This window comes from Dermochelys coriacea, chromosome 9 (genome assembly GCF_009764565.3).
Source record: "Dermochelys coriacea isolate rDerCor1 chromosome 9, rDerCor1.pri.v4, whole genome shotgun sequence".
NCBI lineage: Eukaryota > Metazoa > Chordata > Testudines > Dermochelyidae > Dermochelys > Dermochelys coriacea.
The window spans coordinates 83,554,908-83,571,352 of record NC_050076.1 but is presented as its reverse complement, the minus strand read 5'-3'; the positions used below and the strand labels follow the sequence as shown (position 1 = coordinate 83,571,352).

At 39.9% G+C, this 16,445-nt stretch overlaps 1 protein-coding gene across 4 annotated transcripts in view; it reads left to right on the top strand.

Annotated features, from left to right (window-relative positions):
- Positions 1-15,775, top strand: part of NEXMIF (neurite extension and migration factor) — a 243,768-nt gene extending 227,993 nt beyond the window's left edge. For 3 of the 4 annotated variants that reach the window (XM_038417423.2, XM_038417420.2, XM_043492294.1), the window contains one exon: positions 4,839-15,775. In XM_038417423.2, coding sequence (XP_038273351.1) covers positions 4,839-9,139 — 4,301 coding nt within the window. In that variant the 3' untranslated portion in view covers positions 9,140-15,775. The remainder of the gene's footprint in view (positions 1-4,838) is intronic. The other variant, XM_038417424.2, reaches the window with a different exon arrangement.
- Positions 15,776-16,445: the final 670 nt, after the last annotated feature.

Here is a 16,445-nt window from a genome sequence, read left to right as displayed (position 1 = left end):
AGGCTCGGATTCTTGTACCCTATCAAAATGAATTTTGATAGCATAAGTCTATAGGTGCAAATTCTATTCTCTTCCATACAGCTATAAATCCAGAGTAACTCCAGACGTATACGTGAACAGCACTGTTGTTAGCTGATAGAGTAGTGAGAAATGAAACACACGTTTGTGATTTCCAGCATGAAAGAATTCAGAATATATGTCAGTTTCAGCCAGTCTTATTCTTTATCAGATACATGCAAACAGTCTGTAAAATAATAGTGGGTGACAGTTGCTAGAGCTACAAAGAGATTTCCTGACCATTATGCGTGTGCCTAATCTACTCCTACCAAGCAGAATCAATGGTTACCTTGTCAATAGAAACTGATTTGAATTGTAGAATCTGATACAACTTCCATGAAATGCAGTTAAACAAACAGAAATAGGAAAATGTTTTAATTAAATACTGGAGTATAATAGTGAATTTTCTAAAGGTTTTGGCCCAGATCTTCCAGTGCTGTGTAGTTACTTGATGCTGAACCAAAAGCAGGTTATGTGCTGATGGCAGTGTCTTTGCCCATGTGAGGATCACTATAGTGTAAGGGATTGTGATTTAGAGTCAACATGGCAGTTCTTATGCCATCATCACCTCCCTTCTGAAGGAACTCAGATATGAAATTGCAGAACTACTAAGTGTTGTATGTAACTTATCACCACTTAAATCAGTTTCTGTACCAGGTGATTGGACTTTCAAAAAGTCTTTGACAATATTCCTCACCAAAGGCTCTTAAGCAATGTAAGCAGACTTGGGATAAGAAGGAAGGTCCTGTCATGGATCAGTAACTGTTTAGAAGGTAGAAAATATAGGGTAGGAATAAATGGTCAGGTCTCACAGTTGAGAGAAGTAAATAGCTGGGTCCCCCAAGGATCTGTATTGGGACCAGGACTGTTCAATATATTCATAAATGATCTGGAAGAAGGGTATGGAACAGCTTCCATATGAGGAGCGATTAAAAAGACTGGGACTTTTCAGCTTGGAAAAGAGACGACTAAGGGGGGATATGATAGACGTCTATAAAATCATGCATGGCGTGGAGAAAGTGAATAAGGAAGTGATATTTACTCCTTCACAAGAACCACGGGTCACTCAATGAAAATGATAGGCAGCAGGTTTAAAACAAACAAAAGGAAGTACTTCTTCACACAACACATAGTCAACCTGTGGAACTCATTGCCAGGGGATGTTGTGAAGGCCAAAACTATAACACAGTTCAAAAAAGAAGTAAAGAAGTTCATGGAGGAGAGGTCCATCAATGGCTATTAGCTGAGATGGTTAGGGATGCAATCCCATGCTCTGGGTATCACTAGTCTCTGACTGCCAGAAGCTGGGAGTGGATGACAGGGGACGGATCATTCAATGATTGCCGTGTTCTGTTCATTCGCTTTGAAGCATCTGGCACTGGCCACTGTCAGAAGATAGGATATTGGTCTAGATGGACCATTGATCTGACCCAGTATTGCCGTTCTTATGTTTGCATGTTCATTATGATGGTAGCCAGGGCTTCTCTATATCCTGCCAATCCCTCACTGCTTTATTGACCCACTGGGGACACTGACATCCAGTGTAATTTAGAGTAGCCTTTAGGTAGCTCTAACTTACAGCTAGTGATTGACTTGGCATGAAACAGGCTGAGAACTTGGGGAGTGCAAAGGAGGCCCCTTTTGCACCCCTCCCTCTCCGCAGCAATACTGTACTCTCTTTGGCTATAGATGAGTATTTGGGCTAATGTATTTTTACTCAGCTTTTGAGTTAACATGTTACCATAAAATACTGAAATAATATTAAAATTGTGACGAAAAACTGTGACAAAAGCCAGAAATGCTCTTCTTGGCTCTCAGCCACTCTGTACATTGAAGTCCCTATAGTCCATTGAGTAAATACACCTTTTAATTGAATATGATCTTGACTTTAGTACCATACAGTCCCTGGAAAATCCATTTTTCAGGATTTGCACCTCACAGGGGTCAAGCTCATTTTTACAGATGTAGATCTAAAAAATGGAGATGATATAGGTGGTAGTGAATGTTTTAAAACCGAGTTCCCGTTGTCATTTTAACTTCCCTTGTTCATGTCCTTGTAACTTTCACAGACATATTCCTTTTGGCTTCAATTTCCCATGCTTACTGTCAGCTCAAAGTTGATTTTTTTTTTAAGTTGGAGCTGAATTTGTTCATTTGTTTTGAAGTTATGGGAGCTGGCCCAAAAGTTGCATTCCTATATAATCCAATTGAAATATTTGCAGCCTCAAACTCAGAAATGGCTCAAGTGAGGAACTCAAAATTGTTTTTAGTTCTCTCTAAAAAAGGAAAAGTAAACCACATTTCAGGGAAATCAGTTCAGTAGCTTTAAAGCTATATATGTTTAAAGGTGGAATGTAATGTGCCTGTGTGTGTGTAAAACATTTCCATTTCCATTTTCACAGGGCCCCGAAGGTAGCGTTACTTGGAAGGTGGGGTGCATGCCAAATCGCTTTAGGTTTAGGTTGCCTTTACCTGCTTAAGGCTTTAAAGCTAAAGGTGGCTCAGCCCTTAAGACTGCCAATTGTGTGGAGCTGCCTTAAGCTCTTCGAGCCTGATTCTGATCCCATTCCAATTTCACACTGAGTTTCACAGCTGCCGCTGTAGCACATTAATGTAGACCCCTACAATGGCAAAGGGGGAGGGGTTCTCCCGTCGCTGTAGTTAATCCATCTCCCCAAGAAGCGGTAGCTATTTTGATGGAAGAATTCTTCTGTTGGCATTGTGCTGTCTACCCCGGTGGGTTAGGTCAGAGACATAGACTCTATGATAGACTCTATGATAGACATAGACTCTATCAGAGACTTGCTGATGTAAGTTTTCAGTGTAGACCTGCCTTGAGGTCCAGAACCCTCAACCCCATCCTGCAGTTGTTGGCTCAGCAGTGCTCCTAAGGCCACTACTGCTGGATGTTGTCAGAAATATTAGCCACAGGCCACTGTTCTCCCTAGAGATTTTTGTATATCAATAGATCCATAGAATGGGAGATCCCCTGGCCATACTACTTCTTCAAGGCACCTGCAGACGGAGGCCTGGTCTGAGAGATGTAGCTGTACCAACCTAGCCCCTGGTGTAGACTGGCTCTAGGTTGATGGAAGAATTCTTCTGACCAGGCTATTGCCTCTTGGGAAGGTGGATTACCTGTACCGACGGGAGAACCCCTCCCATCCGCGTAGGTAGTGTCTATACTGAAGTGCTACACAGGTGCAGTTGTGCCGCTGCCGCTTTTTAAGTGTAGACATACCCTGCGTCACTGCAGAGCTAGTCTGCAGAGAGTGCAGAGGGATAAGGAGATTTCTATCTTGACCCCTGCAGTGGGACCTCCCAACAGCCCCAGAATTTTGCCTACAAGTTACTAAACAGATGCACAAGTTACTAAACAGATTCACAAGTGTGTGATGTGCCTGAGTTAGTGCTGCCTTGAAAACCTTCATCTTCTGAGTTTCTTGACTTTTGTGTCCTAGTTTTCTCCTCATTAACAGTGCAGTAACACATTTGTTCTTTACTTTATATTGTATTTTATAACTCTGGGTGTTTACATAAACACATTATGGGCTAGATCCTCAGCTAGTGCAAATTGGCATAAATACATTAAATTAGTTTTCTCATCAGTTTCAGTGTAAAATAAATATTCTTGATAAAGGTGACTATAGTAGATTGCTTGGATGCCAAATCTCTCCATATGCACAAGTCCTTTTACAGTGTTTGTCCTTTTCTTGGCACTTTGAACTATTTCCACTAGACTCACAAATTTTTTTTATAGACGCATTGTCGGTTACATCTTTTTGTATTTGGTACTTCAGTATGGGTCAGATTCTTGCCACCCTCATTAGTATTAAGTAGACCCCTATGCCTTGAGTAGTCCAGTTGATTACAGTAGACCTACCTAAGATGTAAGTGATGACTGAACATAAGTAAGGGTATCAGAATCTGTCTCCACATTAATAGAAGAGACCATTCATTTTGTGTGTGTGTGTATATATATATTTATCATTTTTCTTCTTGCTCAGATATCAATGCATGTTCAAGGATACAACAAATTAAATTCTCTCTCGATATCAAAGGTCTATATTTATAATTTTTTTCTTTAAAGGGACACTATCAGGTTAAAAATCTTATTTAAAATAATTCCTTACCTATGTCACTATAAAAGAATCTTATTGATTACAAAAATGAAAAGAATTTTAAAAATCAAATTTACTTCTATCTCTTTATGATGTTTGTTTTACTTTTTGCATTTCTCTCAGCTTGAACAATGCCAGTTTTAAATCAGGGTAACTTTCTAACTCTTGAGCACTGACAATTTGCAGATGTGTTTGCAATCCACATCTGCAAGATATTTATTTAAGTACCTATTTCCATTGCAATTACATTTTTTTAAATGTTAATAGGAACATTTCTGTTGAACATTGATTTTTTTACAACCTACATTTTACCCAGATTTGACATAACAGTATCCACTTAGCAACATGTATTTTTTTTAAATAAACAAGTATCAGTGTATTTTAAATATAACCCTGTTCATGCGCAAGGAGGCTACAAGGGGTAGTATGTTTGCATTTTTTGTACATCACAAAATCAATTAGTTACACAAATTAAACATTGCAGTCTTGTAAGCAAGACACTGCTGTTTTTCAAAGAATTTGTTTGTTTGCAAAAGTCATCTCCCAAAACATAGCAAGAGGAGGGGAAAATAATCAGATCAGAATCCCAAGGTTGTTAAACTAATTCTCTTTCTCTTATTCCTTCTCTTCCACTCTCCCTTTTTCTTTCAATTCCTCCAGAATCACATGACCCAGACAGTGATGAGAAGCCTTGCACTGCTGCAGATACTGCGGTTACATTTTCAGCCTTGACAATAGCTCAGAAGGAAAATCAAGTGTGCCACCGAGTGCTGCCTCCTCTGACTTCAAAGAAGCCCTATTTGTTGAGCCCTCCTTCTCCTCTGAGACTCACTGATGTACCTGAGAACACTTCAGATGACTCGTCCGCACACGCTATTTCTCTTACATCTTGTGTTACAAAGAGCATGAGCTCCTGGTCTCTGCCAGGCGACTGTGAGAAGGCTCCATTCACAATTATGGAGCCCGGAGGCATGTCAGCTCTGACTGGTGACTGCTTGATGCAGCCAAGCCGGACTTGTCTAGGCTGCTTTATTGAATCAAAGGACGGCATTGATGCAGAGCCGGGAATAAGCTTGAAAGTGGGTGATATAAATAGGGATTATGACACCTGTTCAGTCTCTGATATAGGGATTCACTGCATGAGCACAGGAGAAACCATGAGATATGGGGATCAGCTGCTTTCAGACCAGCTTTTAAGCTTCCCTATGCATAAATCGAGGGCAGCAGACAAAAGAGATGCAGAGAAATCTGACAGTGATTCAGAGGACCCCACTCAGAAAAATTATTACGAGGGATTACTATCAGACAAATGCAATGGTGAGGAACCTTTGCTAACAAATCCCAACCAGGAGTGGGGCTATTTCGAATCTTTCATTAGTGAAAGTAAAATTGAGCTGCTGGACCTTTGCTCCAAAAATGAGCTTTCTGTAAACTTGTTTTCTGAGGAAGATGTGGATAATTATATGTTTGATGATGATGATTCAACCTTGGGAAGTGACGTCTGCTCCTTAAAGATTAGATATGAATCTTTCCAAGACAATGTGAGGGAGAAGACCAATGCCCTGCAAGAGGATGCCCAATTCAACTTCTTTCCCAGCGTGTTTGGCAACTGCACTAAAAGGGACAACAAGAGCACCTTCAAGAGGGGGGCTGGTGGTGGGGCTGATCCTTCCCAATTCAAATCTGAAGAGGGCATCATTTGGGGGGAGGAAGAGGAGGATGGAGAGGAGGAGGACGGGGAGGAGGAGAAGGAGAAAGCTGCCTTAAATAAAACTTGCAACAGTACAGAGGTGGTGCAGTATATAGGCTCTAAAAGGAGCCACTTCTTGGACTCTGTGAATTCCACAGAGGACTCCGGGGAGTTCAGTGATGACAGCACCTGCACAGAGTCCTCGGATGATGTGCTGCGGGATATAAAGGATTGTAGCAGGTATCTGTCCAGGGAACATTCCAATTCCTTCATTCAGCAGAACTATGGGCTGCGGGCAAAGAGAAAAGTACGATACAGCGATGATTACTTGTACGATGTGGATTCCATTGAGAGTGAGAAGATTCTGGATAAGAAAGAATGGCTCCCGGATGGACCCAAAGAGGAAGATGACGATGAATGGTGCCCAAAGAAAAGGCGAAAAGTCTCTCGCAAGGAGCCCCCCGTTATCATCAAGTACATCATCATTAACAGATTTAAAGGGGAGAAGCATATGCTGGTGAAGCTCAGTAAAGTCAATGCCAATGAGACAACTGTTACCCTAAGTGAGGAACTGCTCAGCAAGTATGAAAAACTGGCCCCACTGAAGGGCTTCTGGCAAGAGAGGCAGCAGAGCCGGATGGATTATCTTAGATCGTCTCTTTACCACAAACAGAATTTCTATCTTAATGGCTCGGATGTCTCATTCCTCCCTCACCCAAGAAAGCGAAAATGCAAATTAGCAAACAGGCACAGGATTCAAAGAATTAAAGCCATTGAGCAATCGGTGAACAAACTTGGCTCCTGCTCCTCTGATCAGAAGCAGCCTTGCAGCAGTAAAGAGGATGCAGGCCTGAAAGGGATGCAGACATTAGCCATCACTACCCCCAGCTGTGCAAATGGATTACATTTAAATGACATCACAGGCATTGCCTCAGTGAAGTACAAATCACAGGAAAGGGAATATAAGGGGACAGAGAGGAAAGTGCTACGCCGAATCAAATTCAAAAGTGAAGCCCGATTGAAATGCAAGAAAATCAAAGCTGCCACAAATACGGGAGAAATCTCCCCTGCTTTGGAAAATCAGGACACAGCAGCTAGTTTGAAGGATGAAAATATTCCTTGTGCTTCAAAAACCTCCCATATTTCTGAGTGCCAGGAGGATAAGGCTGCTAAAAATTCTACTTTCCTGCCAGCCACCTGCTCTCCAGACAAGCCTCTACCACCTGCTAATATCACCACCAATGTACCCCTGATCCCTGGCGGGTATCTGCAGACATTGTTAGATGCTTCTGATTTGTCAAGTAACACTGGTATCTCATACTTCACCCAGCATCCTGATGAACAGCAGCGTTCCCTCCCTAGCATTGTTCAGGCAGAAAAGCAGTTCTCTGCTCTGCAGACAGCCCAGAGTTGTGTGCTGTCCCCGCCTTCTGAATCTGAACTGCAGCAGTCACCTGGCCACTTAGAAATTGAGCACAGCAACTTCAGTAGCATGTGGCCAGCAAACAAGGCTGCTAGCAGCAACCGTCAGGAATTTACAAGTGACATGAGAGAGGCTTCTGCATTATCAAATGAGTTTGGTGGCTCAGCAGGAGCAGACAACCTCCCAGCCTCTGGATACAGTCAAGTAAATCTGAATAGCAGCAAATTGCTATACCAAAAAAAATATGTGCCGGATAACCAACAAGTGCAGTCTGATGATTCTTATCAGTCATGTCATTTTAATAATGGAGAAGCGCGCTTTCATTTCCAACGAGGTACACTAAGTACAGATGATGGCAGACTCATTAGTTTTGATTCAGTGGGCTCATTGTCAGTTAGTTCGAGCAATTACAGTTCTTTAAGTCTAAAGTCTTGTGAAAAGGATGGTGAAGATGATATTAATGATGATTTCTTGGCCCACTGCAGTCCCAAGCTAGTGATCCAACAAAGTATAGATGAAATAACCCCTTTGAAAGAGTCTACGGACCTTTTAGACATCTCCAACTTCACACCTGATAAGTTCCGTCAGTCATCGCTTTCGGAAATGTCTCCTCCAGACACCCCCAACCTTTCCCCTCAGATAACCGTGTCAGATACCAAATCGCTAAGTAATCTGAAAGGTTTTCAGGAGACCACTCAGACTGTGCTAAGCAATACTGATAAGGTCAAGTGGAACTGTGGGGTTCTCCAGACCCAAGATCAGGCAGATAGTGGGTTTACTTTAAATAATCATCAGTTTCAGTTCCATATGTTCAATGATGAAGATTCTGTTAGCCTCCTTGAAAAAAGTCCATGCTTGTCAACATTTAATGAGCCATCTGGTCAAATTAGCACCAATAGCAAAGTGTCAAAATCTAAGAGGAAAAGTTCATCCAGCAAGAATGTAGGTACAAACCAAAGTTCTCCCCAGAAAAACACTAGGAAAAAATCTCCTAAAACTAACAAAGGAACTGATAAACCACAAAGTAAGAATTCCAGGCAGACTCCCAAGTCAACAAGGAAAGGGAAAAATGCAGTTGGAGTCAATGGTGAAAAGGCTCAAGCAGCTGGCAGCAGGACAGTCAATCAGTTAAATAATACAGCCTCTACAACAAAGGCACTAGCTGAATGCATTCAGCACCGCAGCCCAACCTCTGTAAAGATAGCGAAGCATAATGGACTATCCGGTGAATGGTCACTAAGAAAAGACAATAGTATAGGCTGGTCCGAAACTAGCATAGCAAACACTAACAACCTCCTTGATGATGATCAAAGGGAATTTGAGGAACCTTCCAATATTTTATCTAACATTGCATCTGGAATGGCAGATGTTCAGAGATTTATGATGGCCTCAATTGAACCCTTGTGGGGGCCTGTAGGCCATAACAGCGTCCCAGATATATTTCGGTCGCCTGAATCTAACAGCCTGAAATTGAAAACTCTTAAAATTTTGGCAGGGACATCACAAGAGTCCAAGAAAAAGGGAAATGGTAGTTCCCCGGGAACTGCGAAGAATCACAAGTCAAGCAACAAGGGCTCAAGCAAAAATAATGGCAAAGCCACAACTTGTGATCCCAGTCGCCCCAACTGTTCAACTGGGTACAATATAGACATTCACTCTCCCTTTTTTGATAAAAGCTATAGTAACCTGAGCACTTTAGGCAATAATGGACCTACCCATAAAAAGCTGTACCGTCATAAATCAAGTTCTAAATCACTGAGGGATGAGAACTGTAAAGTAAAGCGAACAGACCGTGAACAGACCCATAAGGACCCATCTGTGACAGCTTCTTTTGAAAAACTGAGGTAATGCTGCACCAAACTGGCTGGAATGCACCCTTAACTTTCCTACTACCTGCTAAGCCCGCTGTTCCTCATTTTTTCCTTCCTGAAAGCAAGAGTTGCATGAAAGAGACATTACCCTTTTACAGTTTTTTTTTAAGTGCATGAAAATACTTATTACTTGCAAGCTACCTAAAAGAATGACCCATTTTCTGGCTTGGCTGGGGTTAAAAAACTAACAAGGCTACTCTTTTCTGCTGTTTGGCTTCTTCAGTTTTTAATTACTTATTTATTGAAAAAAACAAAACAATTACATGCTCTTTTTAATTATTTTGAAAAGGAAAGACTTTTTTGAACATTTTGTATAAAACAAAACACTAAAAAGAGGTTATGCATCCAAAAGCCAAGATATCTAACTAAAGGCTCTTTAGTTTGAAAATGAAAACTCATTCATAATTGAGCTTCATGTGGCAATTTTGAGTGCTTTCTAGCCCCCTCTGCTGTTTATATCATAACCTATATCATAAAGCGTCATCTACTGTATCAGAGTTTAGAGCATATGATCCTATTGTGGTGGCTCCACACAAGCTAACTAAGATGGCATAAAATGTTTGATTTTTCTGCAGGGAATCAGACTACATTCTTCTTAAAGCAGAAACAACATTTTTGGTTTTACCTGTGTTTGAAGAAGAGACTCCTTTTTCTAGAAAGACGTTTGATGTTTGGTTTTTTTGGTTTTTGTTTGTTTCTTTCAAAATATGCCTTGTGGTATGTTGAAATGTAAGTGCTAAAATGAAGAGTTTGAAATTGTGGGAATCTATTCTTTGAAAGCAAACCTAATCTGGTATTCTCTGTGAAAGACTTTTAAAAGTCATACTGTTGTACAGTAGTTTATGCACTATTACCCACAACAACAACAAAAATTGTGCCAAACTATGAACAAGTGACTGTATTGTACATATTTTTACTTCTCTATCAACATTGGGTTGTGAGTGTTTTCTGGAACTATGCCTTTTGATTTACTATAAACATTCCAGTGATTATGTATTAACCACCCCCCTTTGAAAGCACCTGTAACTCACAGTGAAAATGATGTTGTTCACTTATACAACTTACCAAAAGTTTTATGGACATAACTAAAAGTGTGCCAAATTTACTTACCTCATTTCATGGATTTGCCCTGTGGTTTAAAGCTCACCAAAAAAAAAAAAACAAACAAACAAAAAAAAAAAACTTTAAAACGGAAGCTGGGAAATTTTAATGTCCTTTCTTTAGAAACATGAGCAAAAAAACCATAATGATGAAATTTTGAGTTTCATTATAGGAGAAAGTTGAAATGTTGGAGGAATTCAGAAAATCACTCAAGGTAAGTTTGACAGGGACTCAAATGTCTGCATGTAGAGACTACAGAACAGCTGCTTTTCAAGTGTCTGTTTTCTTAAAGCAAAACCTGTAGCTGAAGATCATTTAAAGTGCAAAGTTATATTGCTGATACTTTGTATCTCAGTTTTATATATTTTATAATAACCTGGGATAAATTCTAAAATAATTATAAAATTAGAACTACTACATTTCATACATTTATTGCTATTTACTTTTCTTTGAGAAGTTTCTTAAACATTTTTATGCTGATCCTGTCAGAAGTGCTCTCATTTCACAGCTTTGGTGTTTTCTAAGGGTTTAACTTTGCAATGCCAATATTGTTTGAAAACAATTTTCAAGCAACAATTTTTTTCTTTGACTCGGTACATAATAAAAGAGAAAACAGAAATATTTGTGATCTCACCAAATCGAGGCCAGATCATACATGACTGGACTATATGAAGACAGTGATAAGTATTGAATGCTAAAAGTATTTTCAGAAGGCCTTATTTGTAGCCCACCATGCCCTCACCTCAAGAGAAAACAAAAACAAAACAAAAATTCACTTATTTTCCTTGTGCAACTAAGAGCCTGTGCATTTTGCTGCTGATTTATTATGAAACCTTGATATGCAAGAGACCTGCTAACTGGGGAGCTAATGAGAGCAGAGGAAAGTAAGGTCACATATTTATGCAATAGAAAATTATGGGTACAAGGAGAGGGGCCTTAGTAGCAATCTAATAGGAGATCACTTCCTCAACCTATTCATGAGTATTGAGGTGGCATTTCAAAGTAGATAGGGATAGACTTTGTGTTTGCAGTACATGGAAGTGTTTTGATATAGTCAGGTTTTTTTCTGTAATATTAATGGCAGAGTTGGAGGTGGCTATACATTTTTATATTAAATTATTCCCCACTTTATTAGTATTGAGAATTAGAGATGGGACTGAGTTGCAAACTTCTGACCTGGATCCAAAATCTCTTAGCATTGGGGTTGTTCAGATCCTGGGGTTTTAGTTTAGCCTAATCTCTTTAATAACATTATTTTACTTAACAACTAATCTGCTTTGTAATTACTCTGAAAGTATCATATTGGTTGATTTGTCCTGAAAAATAACATTATAGTTCTGCCTGGAGTGAGTGACTCTGGATCAGATTATGGTAGCTCTGCAATCTCATAGTAACTGTTGATTTATGGGACCCAAGCTAGAGTGCAGCATCCCACAGAAAATCCAGCAAGTGGGGAGTGAGGTCTAAGGGACCCCAGAACTGCTAAAGCAAAAGCTCTCTACAGGGATAGCTCTGCTGGCCCCCACCCTTAGGTGCATGGCTTTGCTTAAGCCATGTTTCCATTACTTGGCTCCCCTTGTGGCTACATAGTAGCAACCTGGAAGGGAACTCAGAGCCCTGCTAAACAGTATTAATTCCTACTTGGATGTCTACTGTGGCAGAGAATAGAGTCACAGAGTACAACCAGTCCCCTGCCCTTCTCCATATCCTTGGTGCCCTGGAGCTGTGTGGGAAGAGGCAGCACTCTTTCTCTCAATCAATGTCACAGCTGGAGACATTCACATACAAAGGATCCCGTCCACATCTGGATCCCGAAGAGATAGTCCAGCCATATGTAATTACAAAGTCACTGTTGTATTTTGTATTTATGTGGTAATCAGAGATTAACTGCTCTATAAAATAAAGGGTTGCTAACTAAGGTTTTCTAGAGCTGTTTCCCATTCTGCACATGGTGGGTGGGAGGGGTAGGAACCTGTGATCACTGCTATTTTGGATGTTTAGGCTGCTGCTCCTATGGAGCAGGGTCAGACCCAGTTCTAGGAAATATCAGTTCCCTGCCCATTGACTCAGACCTGCCATTTGAAAGCACATTTCTGTTGGTCTTCATTGTGTTGTATGTATTTAACATACAATTATGTGACTCATAATAAGATACACTGTACTGAAACATACAGCAATATTTATGGCATTTGAGAAATGTGCAATAGGACAATAATACAGTACATAACACATATCAATTATTGTTTTGTATCTTGCAAATTCCATTAATACTCAGTTACCCTACATTTCAGTACAGTATTAATTGCAGATTCCATCTCCCTTGACTCACTCTCTCAGCCTTCTGTCTCCCATCTCTCTGGCCTCCTTGACTCTGTCATCCTTAGACTGTGCCACTGAATGCCTGAAAAACAAAAGTCCTTGGGGTAAAATATTGACCCTGCTTTGCCTGTGACTCTACTATCCCTCTGCTAACTCACCCCTTCACTTGGCTTCCAAAGCCAGAAATCTTGGAATTATCCCTGAACCAAATTTTTGTCCTCTACCCTTGTTTACCTTTTCTGTGCACCTGCCTAAAGCTACCTCGAGAACATTTTCATAATCTCTTTATCTTATTCCTTGTCAAAAAGCTCATTCCTGCCTTCACCACTTATTATTCTATTATCCTGATTAGCGCACTTCCCTCTTGCATACTCCTACACTCAAAAATTCTGGAAGGTCCAAAATATTGCAGCTAGAATCCCCTCTCCAGGATCCTGTCACTAACTGGCCTCTTGCCATTTTAAAATCTCCCTTAAAGGAATCTCCAAGGATTCACTCCACCCTTCCCTCTCCTTATATTCCCTCCCATCTCCACATTGCATCATTTTAGTCTGCCTCCTCAGGATCCTCTACAGTTCCACGATTTTATTTGTTTTGGCTCATCAATGTGGGATGTTCACTACAAGCCACCAAGCCATTCCCTTTTACAGCTTGTCGTGAAGTCCCTGTTTTCAGTGTATCTTGTTTGACTCTTACTATCAATGCATTTTATGATCCTTTGTATGAAGGATGCTATATAAATTGTATAGTATCCTTGTTCTCTTACGATGCGCTGTACTGCAACTCTGGCAGATTTCAGTTTTGGTGAGTTATAATCATCAGATAAATTAGAATACATAAAGGGATAAACAACCCAATTTAAAAGGACCCATTCCCATTATTAGCCTGGCTTAGATTGGCATAAACTGGGTCAGTTTAATGTGGCCCAATTTCATTTGCTCTCATTCCAATTCCAAGAATTGAAGTGAGAAAAATCCCTGTGCTGGACAGAGTCAAGGTGAGGAAAATGGTGCATTTGCTTGCTAATCCTGGTTCTAGCAGGATTGGTGCCTCCTGCATTCATAGGGAAATTCTCCATTTTCTTTTTGTAAATACACTGAGGAATATTTCTTTTCAAAATAAATGCCCACAACAACCTGATTTTAAATTACGACCCCCAATGTCCCTAGTTTTGTTAGTGGTACTTGCATATAGAGGTTTTGTAAAGACAAAAAGATTAATAATGGGGAACTTGAGTCATAAAGCATAAAATTATGTATTCTCCATCACTTGCGCCCCCTCCCCCCTTTTAGCATAGTGTTTCTTGAATAAGGAACCAAAATCTTGAATTAGAACCCGATTCAGCAACAGACTTAACCATGTGAATAGTTCAAATTACAGCCAATATGGCTACTCCGGTGCTTAAACTTTGGCATGTGCTTTTATATCTTGCTTGATCAAGGCCTAAACCCTTGGGAAGGAAAAAATAGTGTTGGGATCAGGTGGCTGATACTTGCTTTGTGAAACAGTTGCCATGGGCGTAACTTTTTTGTTTAAAAAGTCATGGTTTTTAAAAAGCTATTTTCTGGTATTATAGCTCAATCTACCATTAATCAAATAAAGACATTTTCAGCAGTTTCAGCATTGGCACCCATTGGATTAGAGTCGTCTTTCACTTAGGCCCCAGTCTAGTGAAGCACTTAAGCACGTGCTTAACTTTAAGTACTTGACCAAACATGACAGGTCCCATGAGACTAGTCACATGCTTAAAGCATTCTTATCTGATTTGCTGGATCAAAGCCTTACAATGGTGTAAGTCAGAACTCCATTGAAGTGGGTGTAAATGAAAAGAGAACCAGGTCCATAGACTTCAGTTAGTGCAGGATCAGGCCCTTGGGCTGTACTTTCTCAAGTCAGTGCACTGGACTTTTCCTGTGCAACTTCCAGAAAGTCTTGTGGAAGTTGCATGGCTCAAGCCACTGACATCTTATTTGAGAATGTGCCTCCTTATCTTTGTGTGTAAAATAATGCAAAAAATAAATAACGTACAATGTCTGTGGTAGAAGCAAGGCTTTTAAAATCTGTTTCTCAGGTAAACAAGTGACACTAATGACAATGGAGTAACAGCCATCTAAGAGAATTTGGATCTATAAAAAGGAGGGTGCTCTCAATCTCACATGATAGTTGGATTGCTAGACACATTTGCTGAGCCTTTGAAGACTTGGTGAAAAAAGGAAACAAGAAATAAAATTTGTATTCACTGCTGCCCTTCGATAGAAAAATGTACATTTCAAAAGCACAAAGGGAAGATTTTTTAAAAATAAAATAAAAAAAGAAAGATACCAGTTAAATTCCTTTTGTCTTTTACTCCCAGTGGGAAGCAGGGTAAAAATCTAAGGAGATGCTCTGTTTCACTGCCTGCAGCACTGGCTGTAGACATTTTGACTGCTGCCTACAGAGATTTGAATGTACTGCTCCTTAAGTTAACTTCCATAGAACTAGAGGCACCTCTTTTTAGTAAGTTGCTACTGTTTTATGGTGCTAAAATAACTTTTATCCCGCTTGAGCATTTCAGAAATAGTAAATGGCCCTTTTTATGAATGTAACATATCCATTTCTGTTTAACATTTTACACTACAGTTTTAACATGTTTGGAAATTATTTGCCTTTTTTCTTTTAGAATAAGCTTTATAAATATTCTGTAGAGTCAATTGAAGTATAATTCTTAAGGATCACTCTAAGACGCCTACAAAATCTTGTATATTTTTAAGTGTGCCAATTTGTAAAATATTTTGTAAGTGTATATTTTTCTTAGAAAAGTGCTGTGAAGTGTTTGTATGTGTGAGGTTTCCTTTTTTTTGCACCTCCGGGTGTTAATAAAAGGATGTATACTTAAAAGTTTCTGGTTTTAAAAACCAAAATACAAAGAAAAAAATTAAACTTTTGTTGGGAATTTTGTAATAAAAAGAAATGTTGTGAAAGAGTGTAGTGATATTGTGTAAAGGAAACTGGAAATTTGTGAGCGCTTCGCTGTTTTATAGATCCTCTTGTAAATTATTCTTGTAATATTTTTGGTTTTGTTGTTCTTGTTGCAAAGGTTTTAAATATTTGTGACTGACTCTGTATGGTGAAAACGTCATATTGTTAACTTGCTGAGTTTTGTTATATTGTTTATGGAATAAATAAAAAAATTAAAAATCTCATTTTAAGATCATGTATGAAAAAAGAAATTAAACTCATTTATTGAACATTAGAAATTGTAATATTAGAAATCATTATTGTTAGAAAGAAATGAGTAATGGAGTCTCTTGCACACTCCTGATTATAATCTTTTGATGGTCAGTTTAACTGGGCTCATGTTAAAGTCTATGGGCCATAAGGCTCCTAGAGGTGTGGTGGGAGGGTAGGGCCAAACTGCATAGAGCTGGTTGGGTGGGGAGGGGGGGCGTTCATACAGAGCCCGAATTTTTTTTCTTTGAAATTTGAAAGTTCATCAAAATTGGAAAAGGTTGGTAGTTGGTCTAAAAATGGGGATACATTTTCAAGATTGAAGTCCCCCCTGCCCGCTTTTCTTTGGCCAAGCTCTAGAGATGCAGCACCCACAGAGCATTGTGGCTGAGAGCAGGCATCAGACTTGCAGGGGAGTTGGGCAAACAAAGCATTAGCATGTGCTCCCCCAAGACAGTATTTCAGGTGCTATCTGCTGCACCGGGTGCACTTCCCTATCTGAGCAGTTCAGTGTTCCCAGCCATGCTCCCCCCCATGCTCAGGGAGGGAAGGCAGCCGGAGTAGGATTGAGGGGGTGCTGGGATGGCTGCTGTGACTCTGCCACTACTTCCCTTTTCCTCACCTATGACCTATTCCAGCAAAGCAATTGAGCACGT